At 47.7% G+C, this 19,598-nt stretch overlaps 1 protein-coding gene across 1 annotated transcript; it reads right to left on the bottom strand.

The window, feature by feature from the left end:
• Positions 1 to 78: 78 nt before the first annotated feature.
• Positions 79 to 18,316, bottom strand: DGKA (diacylglycerol kinase, alpha 80kDa). The gene is made up of 25 exons (XM_012652948.1): positions 18,260 to 18,316; positions 14,552 to 14,735; positions 13,684 to 13,828; positions 13,183 to 13,256; positions 12,715 to 12,847; positions 12,396 to 12,470; positions 11,885 to 11,934; positions 11,455 to 11,529; positions 11,150 to 11,269; positions 10,923 to 11,037; positions 10,211 to 10,299; positions 9,958 to 10,077; positions 9,667 to 9,765; positions 9,408 to 9,491; positions 9,092 to 9,165; positions 8,479 to 8,553; positions 7,993 to 8,078; positions 7,815 to 7,904; positions 2,330 to 2,490; positions 1,995 to 2,059; positions 1,685 to 1,775; positions 1,187 to 1,385; positions 961 to 1,081; positions 706 to 766; positions 79 to 430 (listed from the first exon to the last, which is right to left on the bottom strand). The coding sequence occupies exons 3-25, from the start codon at positions 13,745 to 13,747 to the stop codon at positions 347 to 349; spliced, it is 2,205 nt and encodes a 734-aa protein (XP_012508402.1). The 5' UTR covers positions 13,748 to 13,828; positions 14,552 to 14,735; positions 18,260 to 18,316; the 3' UTR covers positions 79 to 346.
• Positions 18,317 to 19,598: the final 1,282 nt, after the last annotated feature.

Below are 19,598 nucleotides of genomic sequence, written 5' to 3'. Positions count from 1 at the left end.
TTTTTGTTTTTTCTTGCTTCTCAGGAGAATCTATGTTATTTAAGGAGTGAAAGTGTAAAAGAAGGAAATGTACCACTCACTTAACAGACATCCCAATGGAAAAAGAAAGTCATTTTATTTGGATGAGGCACTTTCAATGTATGGGCTTGTGGTGTGTGTGTATGTGTCTGTTGCATGTGTGCACGGGGAATAGTGAGGTGGTGCAGGACAATAAATACTGTGAGGGTGAAGGAACACTCCCCGGAGCTGGCAGGAGTGTGTGGAAGCAATGTACAGAGCCTAGGAAGTAGAGTCTAGGGACAGGGAGGTGGATTCAAGGTTGGCTTAGAGGCTGAGGGTGTCCCCTTCAGCCCAAGAAGCCAAAGAAATTGGAGGAGCGGGGGGGTGGGCCCATGAGCATGGGCATCTGGTTCTTGTGGATGATCTTGATCTAGAAGAGAAGGGAGCACGTTCAGAGGCAGGACCTGGTGCTTTGGGGCTGGAGCATCAGAGATTTAGGGGAAAATCTGTGGGATTTGCATTGGGTCACTGGGTTCCTGGAGAGGCCGTGGTAGGGAAGCCAGGGGCTGGGGAATCAGGGTTTGGGGAGGAATGGTATGCAGGGAAACTTCAGGCATCAGGGGCAAGTACAGAAGCTATGGAATGGAGATGTAGGATCCATGGGGCCTGAGGGTTTAGTTTTTGGCAAACATAGGCAATACTCACTGTACAGGGTGTCTGCATCCAGGGTTCTCCATCAATTTGCATGGGGAGGGTTTTTGTGGTGCTGTGGAAGACCAAGGAAGATTGATGGAAATTTCCTTACCAATTGAATACCAAAACATTACTTCTCAGGTTGACTTTGAGACCCTCTTCACTGAGGACGATCTCCTAGTAAAGCCTCTCCCTACCGTTCCCATGACACTTCTGCTATCCTGGCCCACTCCCTCCCTCAGAGCCCCTGGTTGGAATCTTCCTTACTGGAAGGTGATCTCAGAGCACTTGGCCAGCCGATGTCCAGCACTCTTGAGCTTGGTATAGATCTGGCCCATCTCAATTGCACCCTCCAGCCCCACTACTTCCAGTCGCTTGTCGCTTAGGTCTGGGGGTGAGAAGTAGATAGGTTTAACATAAGCAGGGTGTCTCCAAAGAGAGTCACATCTTCCCTTAGTCCTACCCGCCCAGCTCCCAAGGCAGCTCCTCTCACCTGGTACACAGGTTTTCAGGATATCAGGGTCGGTGATGACTTTAGCTGTAGCACCTAAGGCCTGGTTGATCCCATAGATATCCCCATGGGGTTTTCTGGTATCACCCCAGAGGTTGGAGCCACCGTGCATACTAGGGATGTTCAGCACTGCGATGCCTTCTAGGGACAGGTTGCTCAGATCGAGCGGTTTCCCACAGATCTAAGGGAGGGGGGCACAGCGCCAGTTGAGGAGGGAACAAATCCTCATCTCATAGCATAATCACAGATGTGACCACTTCCTTCAGCAGATGACAAAGAATGCCAGGATTTGGAGGTGGGCAAGGGATGGAGGGAAACAGGGACTAGTGTATCTTGAGGACTTGCAAAATCAGAGTTGGAGAGTTGGGTGGTCATAGAAGTATAGGCTCAAGAATATGGGAAGTTCTAAGGGTGTCTGGAGGGAGAAACTTGGATATAAGAAGCTGAAAAGGACGTAGGGTTGGGTCTTATCGCACACACCTCAACTGTCAAAGACTCTTCCAGCTTTTTGCACGTCGAGAAGATGGATTCAGATGTGGCAAATTCGAAGTACCATAGTTTGTTCTTCATTCTGCACCAGCCCCAACACAAGGCCCAGGAGAGAGCGGACAGGTTACACAGAGCTTGCAGAGATGGTAAGTGACAACTCCAGTCCCATGGGAACCAGGGTAGCTTTGGCTGGGGGCTTTCCTAAAGGTGCCACTGCCCATCTAAGCATTCTGAGTCAAACTCAGTCACAACCTGGTCCCTAACACTCTGTATACGCACACCCCTCTCTCCCTTCCCTCACCTGCTGTTGAACTTCTCGGGATATTTCTCTCGCATGATGTGGAATCGGTGAGCAATAGAGGCATCCTGGAGAGTTCAGGGTATGTAAGAGCAGAGGCCTGCCTTCCCTCTCAGTACAGAGTTCCCTCTCCCCTCTCTCCCCTTCTCCCCTTCTCCTCCCCACCGCCAGTCAAGGAGCAGCGTGTCCCAAGTTCTTTTCTTCTGACTCACACCACTGTATCGTACTCCCAATTTCCCTGTGTTCCCTTAACCACCGCCTTCCCTTTCTGCCCTCCACCAGCCTCTGCCTGCTTAGCTCCCACTTCCTCCTTTCTCCCCAAGCCCCACTCCACTGACCACACCGATGGAGAAGTAGTTATTGATGATTTGAAAGGGGACTGGGTCACTCTTTTCTTCAGTTTGTTGGGGTATCACCTCCACGGACCATCGATCCATATAAACCACTTTGCTCATCTCTAAATCCTTGAGGATCTTCCCCAAGTTCTGTCCCTCATACCCTAGGGGTGGAGAAGACAGGTGAGCACTGAGTGTTGGTTCCCAGAAAGACCTCTTCTCTGTACCCAGCTCCACAAATTCCCAGGGATCCTCTGCCCTGGTCCTGCCCGTGAAAAGGCAGGGTGCTTAGTCACAACTCCTGTGGGCCAATCTTAGGTCAGCCTCTTGTTGACCCTTTTCTCCAAACTGTTGTGGAGGGTGAATGTTTCCAATGTGTGTGCACATCTAACAATGACTTCAGCCAGGCATGGTGGCTCATGCTTGTAATCTTAGCACTTTGGGAGGCCGAGGCAGGAGGATCACTTGAGCCCAGGAGTTCATGACCAGTTTGAGTAACATAGTGAAACCCTGTCTCTACAAAAAATAGAAAACAATTAGCATGGTGTCACACGCCTATAGTCCCAACTACTCAGGAGAATAATGCAGGAGGATCTCTTGAGCCCAGGAGTGGGAGGCTGCAGTGACCTATGATGACACCACTATACTCTAGCCTGGGTGACAGTGCAAGACCCTGTCTCAAAAAATAAATGAATAAATAAATAAAAATAAAAATGACTCCAAAGTTCATCTGGAAGATTGGAGAGAATATCCAGGAAAATGCTAAAAACGGTGAGTGACAAATGGGGATAATCTCTCTGTCTCATCTCTACCCCCACCTTGCTTTCTCTCCACATTCCACAAGACAGAACATAGTATTAAGCAACGGTGTTATACTGGCATAATGAATAGAATAAGGAGTTCAATATTAAAGGATAGAGTACTTCAAATAGACTGAAGTATATGTGGAAATTTAGTATATGATGACATTTCAAATAAATGGCAAAGAGATAGATTTTTCAATAAATAGTGCTAGATGTAGAAGTCACTCCTTATATATACCAAAATTATTTCAAGATGGATCAAAGAATTCAAATGCAAAAGAATGAAGCAGGATTTGTACTAGAAGAAAACATCAGTGAATGTTTTTATAATCTTTGAATGGGTACAAAATTAGGAGCCAAAAAGGAATGGATGGATAAATAAATATAATTATATTAAAATTTAAGTCCACATGCATCTACTCCATGGGGTAAAAAGAAAATTTAAGACTTGCCAATTGCAGTGGCGAGAGCCTGTAATCTCAGCTACATGGGAGGATCGCTTGAGCCCAGGAGTTGGAGACCAGCCTGGGCAACATAGCAAGACCACATCTCAAAAACAAAACAAGACAAAACCAAAAACTTTAAACTTCTGTATGGTTAAATAAATAAACATACATCTTAAAAAAATGCAAACTGCTAAAAAATGCACATATAACAGATTAACTTTCCCAACATTCAAAAAATGCTTAGAAATCAATGTATTAAAAAGGCCAATAGAGGCTGGGTGCGGTGGCTCACGCCTGTAATCCTAGCACTCTGGGAGGCTGAGGCGGGCGGATTGTTTGAGCTCAGGAGTTCGAAACCAGCCTGAGCAAGAGTGAGACCCCGTCTCTACTAAAAATAGAAAGAAATTAATCGGACAACTAAAAATACATAGAAAAAATTAGCCAGGCATGGTGGCGCATGCCTGTAGTCCCAGCTATCCGGGAGGCTGAGGCAGAAGGATCGCTTGAGCCCAGGAGTTTGAGGTTGCTGTGAGCTAGGATGACACCACTGCACTCTAGCCCAGGGCAAGACTCTGTCTCAAAAAAAAAAAAAAAAAAGCCAATAGAAAAATGTGCAGATAATACAAACAAGCCCATCACAGAAAAAAAAATGCAAATGTCTAATAGGCATATGAAAAAATGCTCAATATTACCAAAAGAATCAAAAAGCAATAGTTAACTTTTTGTTACCTATCAGATTGACAAAGTATAAGGAGATTGAGAAAACCGAGTGTTAATCAGTTTAATAAATTGGCACTCTTGTTTGCTGTTAGTTGCAGCATAAATTGCTAACTCATTTTTGGAAAGCAATTTGGCAATGTTTATCAAATTTTACAAAAAAAATCTTTTGACACTGCAATTCCACTTTTAGGAATTTCTCCTACAGAAACTAACACATGTGCACAGAGATGGATGTGCAAGGATATTTGTTGAGGTACTCTTGGAAATAATAAAAAAATTGGAAACAATCTAAATGTCCATTAATAGGGGAATATTATATGAATTATGGCAGATCATTGCCACGAAATACTGTGCAGCTACTATATACAGAGTGGAATCTATCTATAGTGTACTACCATGGAAAGATCTCCAAGGCATATTCAATGAGAAAAAAAATCCCAAAACAGTGTGTAGTATCAGCCCATTTATGTTTTTTAAAATGTGAGCCTGTAAAATGTGTGTGTAAAAACAGAAAAATGAGTACAGAAAGGAAACAGTGTTTATCTCTGAGAAGGTATGTGGAATTTGGTGGGGACAGGATAGAGGAGACCTGTATGTGAAGACTTATGTATGTGAAGAGTCTTTAAATCTTTTACGGTGACAATGTACTGATTATTTTGTGTAATTTTCAAAAAAGAAAATAACTAGTAAAACGTTAATACTCTTTAAGCCAGCAATTCTACTTCTAGAAATCTCTCCTAGAGAAATGTTCATATCTGTGTGCAGAGATAGATGTGGTGAGGGTTCGGCATGGGTTGTAAAAGTGAAAAACTGAATGCTACACTAATGTCCATCCATAAGGGACCGACTAAATAAAGTATTACACATTCACACAATAGAATGCTATTCAGTCCTAAAAAGAGTGAGGCAACCTAACTTTACTGAAATATAATGATAACCAATATGAACTTTTAAGTTAAAATAAGAAGCAAAACATCTAAAAATGATCTTATTGTTGTTTACATGCTAGTAGATGTCTAGAAAGAAGAACATGGAGGAATAGCTCTTGAAACTTTAGGGAGTAGATTACAAGGAGTTTTCACTTTCTTGGCAGGTATATCTGAAATGTTTGAACTGTTTTTTACCACCAGCATGTATTCTTTTGTAGTCAGGGAGGAAAAAAGATTAAAAAAATAAGTCTCCACTTCCTCACATTCCACTGACGGTCCAACCCACTGTAATTTGCCTTTCACCCAATTTCACCTATCCCACCCTGCCGAATCGCCGAAACTTTTTTTTTTTTTGAGACAGACTCTCACTCTGTTGCCCTGGGCAGAGTGCAGTGGCATCATCTTAGCTGACTACAAGCTCCAACTCCAGGGCTCAAGTGATTCTCCTGCCTTAGGCTTCCCAGTAGCTGGGACTACAGGCTCATGCCACCATGCCTGGCTAATTTTTCTATTTTTAGTGGAGAAGGGGTCTCACTCTTGCTCAGGCTGATCTTGAACTCCTGAGCTCAAGCAATCCTCCTGTCTCGGCCTCCCAGCTCAAGCAATCCTCCCGCCTCAGCCTCCCAGAGTGCTAGGATTATAGGCATGAACCACCGCACCCAGCCCCCTGCCGAAACTCTTTTGGCAAAGATTGACAATGATTCTTGCCAAAACCAATAGTATATCTTTAGTTCTTGTTTTAACTCTTTTTTTCTGTTTGAGACAGGGTCTCGCTCTGTTGCCCAGGCTAGAGTGCCATGGTGTCATCATAGCTCACTGCAACCTCAAACTCTTTGGCTCAAGTGATCCTCCTGCCTCCAGAGTAGCTAGGAGTATAGGTGCATGCCACCACGATTGGCTAATTTTTTATTCTTTGTAGATATGAGGTCTTGCTATGTTGCCTAGGCTGGTCTTGAACTCCTGGCCTCAAGGGGTCCTCCCACTTTGGCTTCCCAGAGTGCTAGGATTATAGGGATGAGCCACCATATTGGGCCCTCATTTTAGCTCTTGAAACTCCTCACTTACCTCTGAAATGTCACTCTCAGTTACAGAGGATACTCTCTGACTGTTCCTATTTATTCTTTGTGGTAGGCAGAATAAGAGTCTCCCCACCACCCCGCAAGAACCTGTGAATATGTTACCTTACACGGAAAAGGAGACTTTGCAGATGTGATTAAATTAAGGATCTTGAGATTATCCTGAATTATCTGGATGGTCCCAAAGTAGTCATAGTCACAGGTGTCCTTGTAAGTGAAAGAGGAAGGCAGGGGAGGAGAGTCATAGAAGGAGATGTGACAACAGAAGCAGAGGTTGGAGTGATAACACTGCTGGATGGAAGGGGGGCCTTGAGCCAAGAAATGCAGACAACCTCCAGAAACTGGAAAACGCAAGGGATTTTCCCTTACAGCCTCTGGAAAAGAACACAGCCCTGCCAACACCTTGATTTTGATCCAGTGAGACCCATTTTGGACTTCTGACATCCAGAACTATAAGAACTTTGTGTTGCTTTAAGCTACTGTTTATGGTAATATGTTACAGCAGCAATGGGACACTTCTTTAATAACTCCTCTTCTTCTGCTCAACTGTTCAATATGATGTTTACCAGGATCTTGCTGTCTTTGTCTACCTTCTCTTGCCTCTTTCCCTGGGTAATCTCATCTGCTCTCAAAATGTCAATTAACACCTAGGAGTAGATGACTCTCAAACATGTATCTCCAGCCCTGACTTCTCTCCTAAATTCCTGACATCTATTTCTAGCTACCCACCACAACACCTCCATCTGCTTGCTCCACTGACACCTCAACGTGTCCAAGATGGAATCTTTCTTCCTTAAACTGGTCTCCCTCCTGTATTTCCCATCTTAATCAATGGCACCCTCATCTGCTCAGTCCACAAACCTAGACTTGTCCCTACCTCCTCCTCCATAACTCATCAGTTCAAGTGCTGTGGCTTCGACCTCATTATCGCCACTGCTGCTGCCTAGGCGTCTGTGTTCATCATCTCTTGTCTAGACTACTGCAACACAGGTAATTTCCTATCCTGTCTCCTTCCTCCGATCCATCCTCCACAGAGCTCCTACAGTGATATGCCTTTCAATTCCCTCTCTCCAAACCTTATGATTTCATTCAATGTCAACACAAATTTTCATTAGTGCTGTATTTATATCTTTATTGTCATGATTCAGGTTGAGTTAGCAGAAAACTCCTATGAGAGTCTCATTTGCAGAATATACAACGAAGACACAAAATATATAATTTCAAAATGTCTAAAATTGGCCAGGCCTGGTGGCTCATGCCTGTAATCCTAGCACTTTGGGAGGCTGAGGTGGGAGGGTCCCTTGAGGCCAGGATTTTGAGGCCAGCCTGAGCAAGAGGGAGACCCTGTCTCTACCAAAAAAAAAAAAAAAAAGAAAAGAAAAAAATTTTTCTGTCTATGCCTCTCTTCTTTCCCAATCTCTTTCTATACTACATGCCTAGATTCTTCTCTGTGTGCCTTTCCCTTGCTACCCAACTCTCTCTATACCCCAGCAAAACAATTTCTAACTACTTACCTCCTCCCCATCTTAGGCAACGAGCCAGATCATTTCCAGTGCCCAGGGGCAACACAGCAACAGGAGGCACAACAGGCAAATTGGCTTTGTCTGGGGAAGCAGGTGAGAAGGATGGAGGGAGTTAGCTCTGCAAGATTACTGCCCCAGTCCCATTCCTGGAGCCTCTCCCTGCACTGACCAATGGTCTCTAGAATCCAGCCTACTGTGCCATCTCCACCACACACCAAAATCCGGCTATCAGGAACATCCTTGAAGAGTCTAAGCCTGAGACAAAAGAGGAGAGAAAGGATGAAGGAGGATAACAAGACCAATGCTACCCAACTCCTGGGCAGGCAGATTACTTCTTAAGACCCTCTTCCTCTTTGTCAAAAGACTTGAGTTCCTATTAAGGGCAGAGAAAAGGACAATGGGGAGAGTTATAGACACTCCTCAGTTGTTGGGAAAAACTGGTATCTTCATACTTTGAGCGCAGAGCAAAGATGGGCTGGAGAGCACAGAGGATGGGATACCCTGGGGCCCTAGGGAAAAAACCATCCTTAATTCTGGCCTTTTGCTGTCCTCTAGCCCTCCTCTCCCAACATGCACACTCCCCTGCTCTCTCCCAACATATACAGATACACAAACCCACAAAAACACTGTGATACAGCCCCTAACCTTTACTCACCCCACCTCAGGACCATCCTTGAGGAGGTTGAACACCTGTCGAGGGTTTAGTATATACTGGAACTTCCAGAGCACTCTGTGTGAGGGAAAAAGGAAAGCTCATGGTGGGGGCAAGAGCAGGGTGATATTCTGTACCCCACCCTCTTTTTTTTTTTTTTTAAATACAGAACACTTCATGAATTTGCGTGTCATCCTTGTGCAGGGGCCATGCTAATATTCTCTGTATCATTCCAATTTAAGTATATGTGCTGCCAAAGTGAACACATACCCTCTTTTTTTGTTTTTGAGACAAGGTCTCACTCTGTTGCCCAGGCTGAAGTGCAGTGGCACGATTACAGCTCACTGCAACCTGGAACTCCTGGGCTCAAACGATCCTCCCACCTCAGCCTCCCAAGTAGCTGGGACTACAGGCACATGCCACCACGCTTGGCTAATTTTTAAAAAAAATTTTTTGTAGAGACAGGGTTATAGGTGTGAACCACCGCACCTAGCCTACCCCACCCTCTTGATGTCCTCCTCAAGGTATGCCCTTCCATACACACATTCCCTTCCTCCCTCCAAGCCCTTTAGGACCTCCCTCTTCATCTTAGAAGATCCAGTGTATCTCTCCTCACCTCTGCCCCTGCTTCCCGCCACTCTTAGGATTGACAAAGACAAGAAGTGGGTGGGTGTTAAGAACAGGGTCAATCTGCATTGGGGGAAGAAGATAAGGATAAAGACAGCAGGATTTTGTCAGAGTTAAGGTGGGCCCTGGAGACAGGGGCAGAAGACTGGCATTCCACCAAGATGTTTTTCCCTTCCCTCTTTCCTCCCCTACCAGGGTGGAGCTTCTAGAGAGCTAGAATCACCCCCCAGGCTTTCCCACTTCATTCCTTGCCATGAGTGAAAAACTGCCCCCCACCATGAAGCCCAAGCCCCTCAGCCCTGTACCCGCAGAGCCTCAGAGGTGCTCAAACTTAAATCATCCATGGTCTTCTGGCTTGTTTTGCTGTTTTTACGATCCTGTCCAGAGGCCTGAGAGGGGAGGAAAGCAGAGGGAAGCAAAGCTGGATGGCATGTGAATTCCTAAACAGATGAGTCTGACTTGAATCCTAAAAGTATAGTCTCTCTGTTCTAAATGGAATTCTATGTTTATGGGAAATCGGGGAGGCACTCCTGTCCCCTCCCAGCTGCTGCCCAAGGGTCTCACCAGAACACTGGGATAGATGGAAGATGGGGGCAGGATGTGATCCCGGAGCAGCCCACAGTCACACTCATGGCCCACGGCTTTCCGGCAGTCATCGTGGATCTGAAAGCACACAGATCATGGAGGGGACCCTGCCACCTCCCAACCTGGGGGTCTAGACTGGAAAGAGAGCCCTTGGGAACAGGGGCAGCTGTAGCTGTAAGGGAGACGTGGCAGGCAGGCCTGTGGAGAGAGGGCAGCCCCAGGAAGGGCCTTAAGGCACAGCCTGGAGAGACAGACAGCTCCCAAACTGACCTCTAGGTGGCACCATACACAATGCAGCCCGGTCAGACTGTGGAAGGTCCGGATCTTTTTCTGACAGCGATCGCAGCGCCCAGACTCACAGCCTCCTCGCACCCACACATGTGATTGGACCTTGGGGAGAAAGGCAGTCCCTTGTCTGGAGGGTCTGAGCAGGGACTGGGTGAGGAAGGGGCTGAGGGCGGCCACAGGCCAAAGGCAGGGCCAGGATGGGGGTGGCGAAGTCGGGGGTCATGAGGTTACTCACACCAATGTCCTTCCGAGACTTGGCATAGGTGCTGACTTCACAAGGCAGGGCCTTCATGGCACACTGGTCGTGAACAGTGTACTTACAGACTGAGGGAGAGGAAAGAAGGTCAGAGCCTTAGCTGCAGCCCCTCCCCCTGTTTCTTCCTTACCTAGGGGTGAGGAAGGATCACTCACTGGAATAAGACATACAACCCCTTGCTGTGAGGGTGTGGCAGAGAATTAAAGTTTGGGGTGGGGGCTCACCTCTAGGACCTGTGCCTTTTTCTCACTTTTTTTTTTTTATTTGAGACAGAGTCTCACTGTGTTGCCCGGGCTAGAGCTTTTCCTCACTTTTCCTCCTAAAAGAGCAACTGCTACCCATGCCTGTCCCCACACCATTCACGTGCCAGGCAGGCACTGAGCTGGGTGATGCAAGGGAGGCCCAGGTGCAACAATAGTACTAATAGCTGCTTTTTATTGCATTTTATAGTATACATATGCACCATGTGAAGCACTTTTCTTGCACCAACTTATTTAATGCTCACAATTACCTCATTTTCAGTTTAGGAAACTAAGACCTAAAGAAGTGATGTAGCTTTCCCAAGGTCACATAACTAGTGTGTGGCAGAGCCTAGGATTCAAACCCAAATCTCTTTCAGTTCAGAGCGCCATGCTCCCACAGATAGCCAGGCTACCCCTCTTCTCCCACACTCCCAGGTCCCATCACTCACGGTTACAGCTCAGGCCCTGTTTGCCAAGACCAATGCTCGACTCGCACAGGTTGCAGTAGACTGGTCTAGGGAACCTCTTGGGTCTCCACATGTGCTGCCCATCGTCCTTCAGAGTCTGGGAGGGCACAGCAGATACTGGGGAGTGTTTAAGCCCTTGGAGGGCCAACCGCAATGTGCACAACCCAACGCAGCTGTCTTACCCATCCGTGCAAATCTCTTCTACTCACCATCTCCAGACCCAGCAGCACTAGCAGTGGCACAGTGGTGGACCCAGCTCGGACCCACTCAGCTAGGGAGACAGAGCCACTGCCATCATAGTCGATCTCTTTCATCATCTCCTGAAGAATCTGAGCAGAGAGTGGGAAGGGACTTTTGGTATGAGTGGCTTCTCAGACCCGACACCTCTCCAGTGTCTTTTAGGACACACAACCCAGCCATCCCAGTCAAGCAAACCAGGCTGCCTGTCAGAAACAGGGTAAGGCATAACTCATGGGGAAGAAGGTACAAGAAGGGACATGAAGAACTGCCTTACCGGCCTCAGCTCAGACACATCCCAATCCAGGTATTCAGCCATTCTCATCATCTGTAGGATAAGTCTTTCCACTTCCTGGGGCAAAGAGGGTAAAAGCCACAGCCATATCCCCCTCGCTACCACTATCCAAACTCTTTTTCAGAAATCAGGGTTCCTGGATTCCACCCCCAGACCCATCTCTCATTCTCAGGTGCCTCTGCCAAGTAAATGAATGTGTTTGTGTTTGTAAGGCAGGCCACCAATTCTTGTCTTCAGCCTTCTCTTTGAGGGTCAAAAGCTTGGGACCTAATCCCAAATTTAGTTCTAGAGGACCCAACCTCTCCCCCTAGCCTCCTCTGTTTTCTAAAACCCTGGAAGAGTTGGGGCAGAGGGCATAGACAAATGGACACATATTCCCTTGCCCAGCATACCCAGTGGTTCCCCAACTCACTGAGCTGTCCAGGATCCCATTTCTGTCCGTATCGTACAGCTTGAAGGTGACTGTAGGGTGTTTTAGGGGGGCCAGGGTCAGTTTGTGAGAGACATTTAAAGAACTCATACCAGAATACAGGGGAAACAGAGACAAGGAGAGAGCTTTTGGGTGAAGAGAGAGCCTAGAGCTTGGGATGAGACTGAGAAAGGAGACAAAAAGGGAGGGGAAACAGGTGTAGATTCTACCCTCAGTGAATCTGACAGGGGAGGTGGCACACACTCCATACCCCAAGACCATCCCAGGCCACCTACATGGAAATGTACAAGACATAGGAATAGGAGTTACTATGGTGGATAGCATTAGGTATCAGAAATCTGGGGGAACAGAGGAAATGGGCTCATTCTCTGGCCCCACCTTTGTCTGGCCCTGTCAGCCTTTATGAATCCTGAAAGAATGAGGGAAGGGAGGCTAGGGAACACGTCTTTCTCCCTTTACCCACCCCCACCCCCAGTTCAGAATGGCAACTCACATTCTAGCTTGTCTTCTGGCCGGCCGCCCTCCAGAAGGGAAAAGTAGCAGGAGACATCACTGAGACACACCACATCTGGTTACAAAAAAGTACTACAGATCTGAGGTCAGGGTTCCCTCCAATTTGGCTCTTCTCTTCTCTGTTCCCACTCTCTCCGTTTAGCTTTCCTTCCTCTAGCTCCTAGTCCAGCCTTACCACCCTCCACTTCTCTCCCTCCACCTGCCCACAGCATGTGACTCAAATCAGCTCTCATTCCCAAACCCACATTAATTTGACTTTTCTTCCGAGGTCCAACCCATTCCTATCTGTTTGACCATACCTTTTGTCACAGTCTCGTTTAAGTAGTGACTAGACTGGAAGGATCGAAACAGTGCCAGGCTTAGGTGACTGGGAACATTATCCAGTTCCAGATAGATTTTCAGGAATTCCTGGAATCCCTCGTACCCGATAGCCTATCACGAGAGTGAGCATTACCCTGGGGAGTCTGCAGGGTGGGAGTTGGGGGACTGAAGAGTTGGGAGTAATGGGGACAGAGACAATAAGCACAGAGCTGAGAAATATCTGAGGCAGGAGAATGGTTTCTTGGGCCAAGTGCTGAGTTAATACAATCTCTTGTTTTGTCTTAAAGCAATAGCTGCAGTGACAATGGACACTGGAGTATCTCGTGGGAGGATAGCCAAGAGATGGGACCAGAGTAATCCCTGGAAGTTGGGGATCCCAGTGGAATAGCAAAAACAAAGATGAGAGGAGTTGGTCAAGGAAAAAGGATTTCCCAGCTGTCACTCACATCTCCTTGGAGATATTTAGCCATCTCGCCATCCTCGAAGAGCTTTAGGACATCACTGACCTTTTTGGTGGAGTCTAGGGTGTGAAGAGAGTAAGAGAACAGCATTAGTCCAGCTCAGCTCTCCCTGCCTTCTGCAGGAGTCCCACCCAGACATCCAGCAGGAAAAATGGTTTGAATGAGATGAAGAAAGAAGAAATTCCAAGAAGAAACAGAGAACTACAGAAGGAAAAACCTTTCAGATCCTCCAAAGTGGTACCACTCTTTACTCCTCTTCTCTGTGAACTGGAGCAAGCAGTCTAGGTATAGAGAAGGTGGCTAGAGAGCTGGGATCTCAGGCATCTCCCTGTCTCCCTCTCCTCTTTTTCCCAGTCATGGGCATATCTGAGGAGCAGACTAGCTCAAGGCCACTGGGGAAACTGTGAGAGAGGGGGTGTAATGACAAGGATGAGGGATTCTCTCTGGTAGGGTCTCCAGAATTGAAGGGCTGAGAGGAAGACTCACATTCCATGTATTTTTGCAGCTGGGCAAAATCATTGGGGCTTATTAGGCCCTTCTCCTTGGCCATCTGTCTCTTTTTCTCAAGGATGGCCACAAAGGCAGCTTCGTAGTAGTATTGCCGGTGCTTGGTCCTCTTCAGAGGGTAGGCCTGGGGGAAGATGACAAGAGCTTGCAGTGGGAAGAGCCAGCTGTCTGCATGTCTTTTCTTCCATCTGCTTCATTCATTGTCTACTCCCATTATTATTTTTGTTCTTTCCTTGTCTCTGAGTCCCTGCTAAATCTCTTCCCTTCCCTGTGTCCCTCTCTCCTATGTCTCTACTCTCCCAGACAGTGTCTGTCCTCTGTCTCTGTTTCTCTGACTCATCTCTAACTTTCTCTCCTTCATTTCTGGATCCTTCTCCCTCTCCGAGTTCTTCCCCAATCTGTCTTGGTTCATCCGACCACCCTTATCTCCCCAATCCCACCCCGGCTTTCCCAGTCTGTATGTGTTTCTGTGGGTGTGTCCCTTAACTGTTCCTGCACTTTCTCCTGCCACCCCCAATCTCTGCAGTCTCTCCCTAGCCTGTGCTCTCCCCTCTCCGTCCTGTCCCGAAAAACCCACCCTCCGGGTGGTTCTTACTGCAGTAGCTCGCCTTCCCGAACATGACCCCATTTTGCTCCGCCTCTAGCCCGGGTCGCCAGTCTCGCTCAGCCACCCACTCCCCGAGCCACCCACGCCCCTCAACGACCTCTAGCGCTTCTGACGCGCGACACAGAACCAGGTGTGGCCGGGTCCCTAGCCCCGGCCCCGCCCCGCCTCGCCTTCGTTCCGAGGGGCTCCACTGGGGAAGGGGGTTGGGAGGAAGTAGGGGAAGAGGCTCTGAACACCCACCTGGTTTCCCAGTCCCGGGACCGGGATGGTGGGGCCAGCGCTGCAGTCGTGGATGCTGGGATTTTCTTTCCACCCTGCTAGGTTAGCAGTGTTTATAGGGAGCCCCAATTTTTGGCTATTAGACCCAGGTACCAAGGAGGAGCCGTCACGTGGATCCTGCCCACGCAGCAAGTTGAGAGGGCGACTTGATGATTCAATAACAGCAATTACAATAATATATCTTACATTAGAATAGTATAGCATGGTTTTGGAGTCAAACAGAACTCGAGTCAGTCATATCTGGGTTCTGTTCTTAGCCCTAATACCACTGTGTGACTTGGGCAAGTTACATTTCTAAAATAGGGAGAATGATAACCTATTAATATATTTCACAGTTGTGAGACTTAAGTAAAATAACACATGAAAAGTGCCTTGTATAATACCTGGCATATTGGGTGCCTACAAGAAATGGTAGTTGTTATTGTAGTAACAATTAGAATTAAATCCTGTGAGACAGGAAATTAGTGGTATAGCAATCCTACAGATGAAGAAACTGGAGCTCAGAGAAGCTGGGACTTCCTAAGGGAGTTGTTAAATGGAAAACCCAAGGCTCCAGCCCAAGGACCACAAGTTAGGGCCTCTGCCTGTCACTGTGTCCTCCTCTGTTCCACTCTTCCCTTCACACACTGCCATCTAGCCTCACTGCCCTCCTTTCTGTTCCTCAAGCATGCCAAATTCTTCCCTGCTCAGGGCCAGGAGATTTACTGCTCTGTTTGCCCGGGACACCCTTCCCACTCTTGGCAGAGTCAACTTCTTGCCTCACCTGAAATGTCAGCTCCTCCAAGAGAACTTCCTTCCTAAAGTAGCCTCCCTCCTTTGCACAGCAGCCTCCTTTGTTTCCTTCATAGAACTTATCACAAGTAGAAATTACCTTCCCTATTTATTTGCATCAGTGTTTACTCTTTGTCTTCTACCAAAATGTTAAGTTCCATAAGGGCAGGAAGTTGTCAGTCTTATTCACCATGTGTCCCTGGTACCTAAAACAGTGCCCTACATGTAGTGGGTGCTCAATACCGGTTATACAAATGGTTATACAAAGCCGGGGAGTCATATTTTGAGACTATTAATCCAAATATGGTTAAATGGGATGCCAGAGTGTCTGACAGTCAGGGGAATATGAGATAATTTGGAGCACATATAGTAGGTGCTAATAAATATTTGTCAAATGAATGAATAATGCTAAAAAGCACTTATTGAGGTACTCCATCAAAGACTCTGACCTCCACCCACTCATTTAGGGCTTGTTGGGTCAGGCTCAGGGAAGCAGTTAGGGCCTACAAGAATAGCCCAGCCCCTTTCCTTTCTGATTGTGCAAGAATCTTCTCTGCAGCCTCTGCCCTTGGGACATCTATGCTGCCTTCCTTTATGCGGCACACCATTCTTTTTTTTGAGAGGCACACCATTCTTGTTCCAGCTACTCTCTGGGAACACTTAGAAGTGGGTTCTGGGACACTGACATCCTGGAGAAAGGACTCTGCTCATCTGGCCCTTTTCAACAACTATAATCCAACTTCTGCTGCCAACAGATCGAATGAATACATAATAGTATTATGGCTAATGGGAAATGTATGGCTAAATTAGCCTCTCTGATCACCCGTGGGGATTCTTAGATGACTCTAAGTTCTAGGAAATGGAATCTGAGAGAGAAAGTGATAGAGAGAGAGAGAGAGAGAGAGAGAGAGGGAGCAAACAAGGAATGATAAAAGGAGAAAGGGCAGGACACTTCTCCCCTGCCTCTTTTTTTTACAATGACCCAACTCTTTCTTGCCCAGGTCTTAAACCTAGAGAAGTAGTATATAGTAGAGGTTAAGAGAATGGACTTTCAAATTAGCTGAGCATGATTTAGAATGCCAGTGTTTGCATGAGTCATTACATCTCCCTGAACCTCAGTTTTCTCATTGGTAAAATGGGTACCTAGAGAAATCAGTAACAATGTAGGGATTAAATAAGATCATATATACAATGTACATAGCAAACAGCATGGCACAGAGTAAGAACTCAATAAACATTAGCTATTATACAAGGGTGTACCTAGAGAAACACCTGGAAATTAGGAAAAATGATGTCTTTGAGCCAGGAAGACATAAATTCAAGGGACTCCCAGAATCAGTGAAGCCCAGTTATAGACCTTCCCCCCCTTGTAATACATGTCAGATGCAAACATGTAGTACCAGGACCCTGCACTTTGCCTCTGGGAGGATGATAAGTTGGCTAGTAACTAGACTGTCAGAGTCCAGGGACATTCCTGGGGTGGGACCTTGGACATAAGGGCTCCTGGGATCTTTTCCGTTGTCCTCCTGACTTCTCTGACTGAAAGTGTGGCTACTCCTGGAGCCGAAGGGTGGCAAACTATAGGATCCTGGGGCCTTAAAGACCTGGAACAAGTCCAGTTTTGTCCTCTACCTCCATCCCAACCCTGAAGCTATAACCTGGGCTAGCCCAGGCGAATAGCAGGGCTGGGAGGGTGGGGTCTGCTGCCCGCCTGCCAGCTATTTGTGAGTCACCCTTCTCTTCCCTCCTCTGGTTTCCCTGCCTGCTCCTACCCACGACTTAGGGTGAGAAAGGCAGAAATTGACTTGGAAGCAGAGAACCTTAGAACATTCTCAGAGCTAGGAGTCACTAACCCTCATATTTTACAGAGAAGGAAACTGAGGTCCAGACAGAGTGTGACAGTCTCAGGGTCACAATCAGACTCTAGACACCAAGAGGTAAATATTATTTCCAAAGCCAGTGCTAATATTTAAAGTTTCCTTTTTCACTTCAGCATTCATTGCTCACATTCCAAGTAATATAAGTTGACCATTAATCAAGAACTAGCTATGGCCCCAGAACATTCAGGCTGCCCCAGCAAGAAACCCTAAGGGACAGGCACTCCTAGTTTGAGGGCCCAGGCCTGCTTACCTGTACTTCTGAATTCCTTAAGCACACCTGGAATGGTATCCTCCTCCTCTCTCCCAGAACTGAGGGAGGGTCTACTCTTCCCTGCCCACCCCTGCCACTAGCCAGTGGGTCCTGAGAGGGAACATTTGGCTTGAAGTCTCAAAGCTCATTAAACCTCCCCAAACATTGATGATTGTAGTGTTGTCTAGCTAAGGGGGTAATATGTGTGTGTGGTGTGTGTCCGTGGAAGGTGTCATTGCGTACATAGTACATGAGGAAGTTATGATGTTGGCATGGTTGGGGGATGTGGGCTTGTATGTTCTGAGGCTAAATAGATGCCCAATAATATTTGCATTTCTTCCTCAGTAAAGCTTATTTCTCTTACTTAAAGGTGAAAAGTGAGATTCAGGCTCAGGTATTTCCAGAAACTTCCCAGTGACAGGTGGAGAAATGATGGGGGTGGGAAGTTGGGGACCAGGAGGCCAAACAAGAATCCTTCACCCTTGCAGTGCTGTGGAGGTTCCAAAAGGGACTTTCCAGCTTCACCATCCCTCCAACTGAGCGGAGGGATGGAGGGGAAGGGCTGGGCTGGGAAGCGCTGCCTACCGGGTTCTGGCCCAGCCCTCCCGCTGCCCCTCGCGGTCCAGCTCAAACCCTCCTAGCTACCCACTCCAGCTGTCACGCTTCCTCCTTTCCGACCCAGCAGCCCTAACCCAGCCGGTGGGTCGTCCCCTCCCGTGCTCCACTCCTGCTCCATGAGGGGGCAGTGGGGGCTCGCGGGGTCTCTACCTTGGCGGGGGAAGGGCGCGCGGTCGGAGCTGAAGCGCCGGCGCTGAAGCTGGAGCCGGAGCTGGGTTGGAGGGGACGGGCCAGGCAAACGCGGCCGCCGCGGGGCCGCCCCACTCCTGACGACACAGCTGCCCGCCCCCAACCCCAGCCTGCCCGCCCGCGCCCGCGCCCGCTCCCAGCGCCCCTACTTCTGGGAAGGCCCTTGTTTCCAGGTTTCCAGTTCACCAAAACCTGCTTCCCCCTTCCCCGAATATGTCCAGGTCTGTGACCTGTGCCACTTTCTCCACTTCCTACGCTCCTCCTCTTCTTCCGCGCCTGGGCAGCTCTGCTGCTGTCTATTTTCCCTTCTTTCTAATCGTTCACAGCCTCTCCCCTCATCCCAAAGCTTTAAGGCCAAGATAGGGGGCAGGCTGATAATAGAACAGTTCAGTAGCTGCCCACCCAACTAACTTCTTACCCTCTCCTAACTGCTGCTATCCTGGACCTCCCTGCCCAACTCCCTACCCAACTCCTTTCCATCCACCATTGATTTCACACTCCCAGGAGATCCCACAGGGGCAAGGCTAAAGTTCCAGACTCTACGTTCTGAGACCCAAACAACTTCTTCCCCTCCTGGACTCCACACTGCTTGACTCTGCTTCAGACAATCTGCCCACCTTCTTCTCCAGGTTCTTCACCTCTCTTTTAGACCTATTTTCCCCAAAGGACGCCTCCTTTCAAGACTCATATCCTCTCCTTAATTCTAGGGTGAAGGTTTGGATGCAAAGAGCACTCTGGTCTGTGTCCACCCTTTTTCTCTGTGCTGTAACCCTCCCACTTTACCTGCTGACCTTGGCAGGTGGTGCAGAAGACTTTGGCCAAAAGTAGGGGGTGAAAGGAGATCCTTTCAGCTTCTCCTGCCTGGAGTCTGTTCTAGAGTTGTCAAGGCTCTTGGGGCAGTATAGATGGCGGTGAGGCTGGTAGAGTGAGAGACATAGAGGCCTAGGGACTTACTGGTAGGAACTGAGGAGCCAGGCATCCTGCTCATTGGCTCCGCCCCAACCCCTGTCTAACTCCCTCCTACCCTTCATTGAAATAGGGCAGAGTAATAAAGCCAGGAACCTAAAAAGGTTCCTGGAATCCTCCCTTTTACGTCTGGGGGTGGGAAAGAGGGAGAGAGGAGACCTCTTACTGGAAGGGTATGTGTGTGTATTGTGTATATACACGTATGTACACACACACACACACACACACACACACACACACACACATTTTTGGTGGGGAATGGAGAGGAAATGGAATGAATACATGAGGCCCTCTAGTGGAAACAGAAGAACCTAAGCAGTTCTTGAGTGAAGAC

The sequence above is a fragment of the Propithecus coquereli genome, unplaced genomic scaffold (assembly GCF_000956105.1).
Source record: "Propithecus coquereli isolate 6110/MARCELLA unplaced genomic scaffold, Pcoq_1.0 Scaffold111, whole genome shotgun sequence".
Lineage (NCBI taxonomy): Eukaryota > Metazoa > Chordata > Mammalia > Primates > Indriidae > Propithecus > Propithecus coquereli.
This window is presented reverse-complemented; position numbering and strand designations above follow the sequence as displayed.

Bases quoted from the DNA above. Each gene is read 5' to 3' on its own strand.
- DGKA (XM_012652948.1), bottom strand. From the start codon at position 13,747: ATGGCCAAGGAGAAGGGCCTAATAAGCCCCAATGATTTTGCCCAGCTG. The intron at 11,270-11,454 runs GTAAGGCAGTTC...CTCTCTGCTCAG, and splicing joins ATGTGTCTGAGCTGAGGCCG to ATTCTTCAGGAGATGATGAA. The intron at 2,491-7,814 runs GTAAGTAGTTAG...CTCCACCCCTAG, and splicing joins TTGCCTAAGATGGGGAGGAG to GGTATGAGGGACAGAACTTG.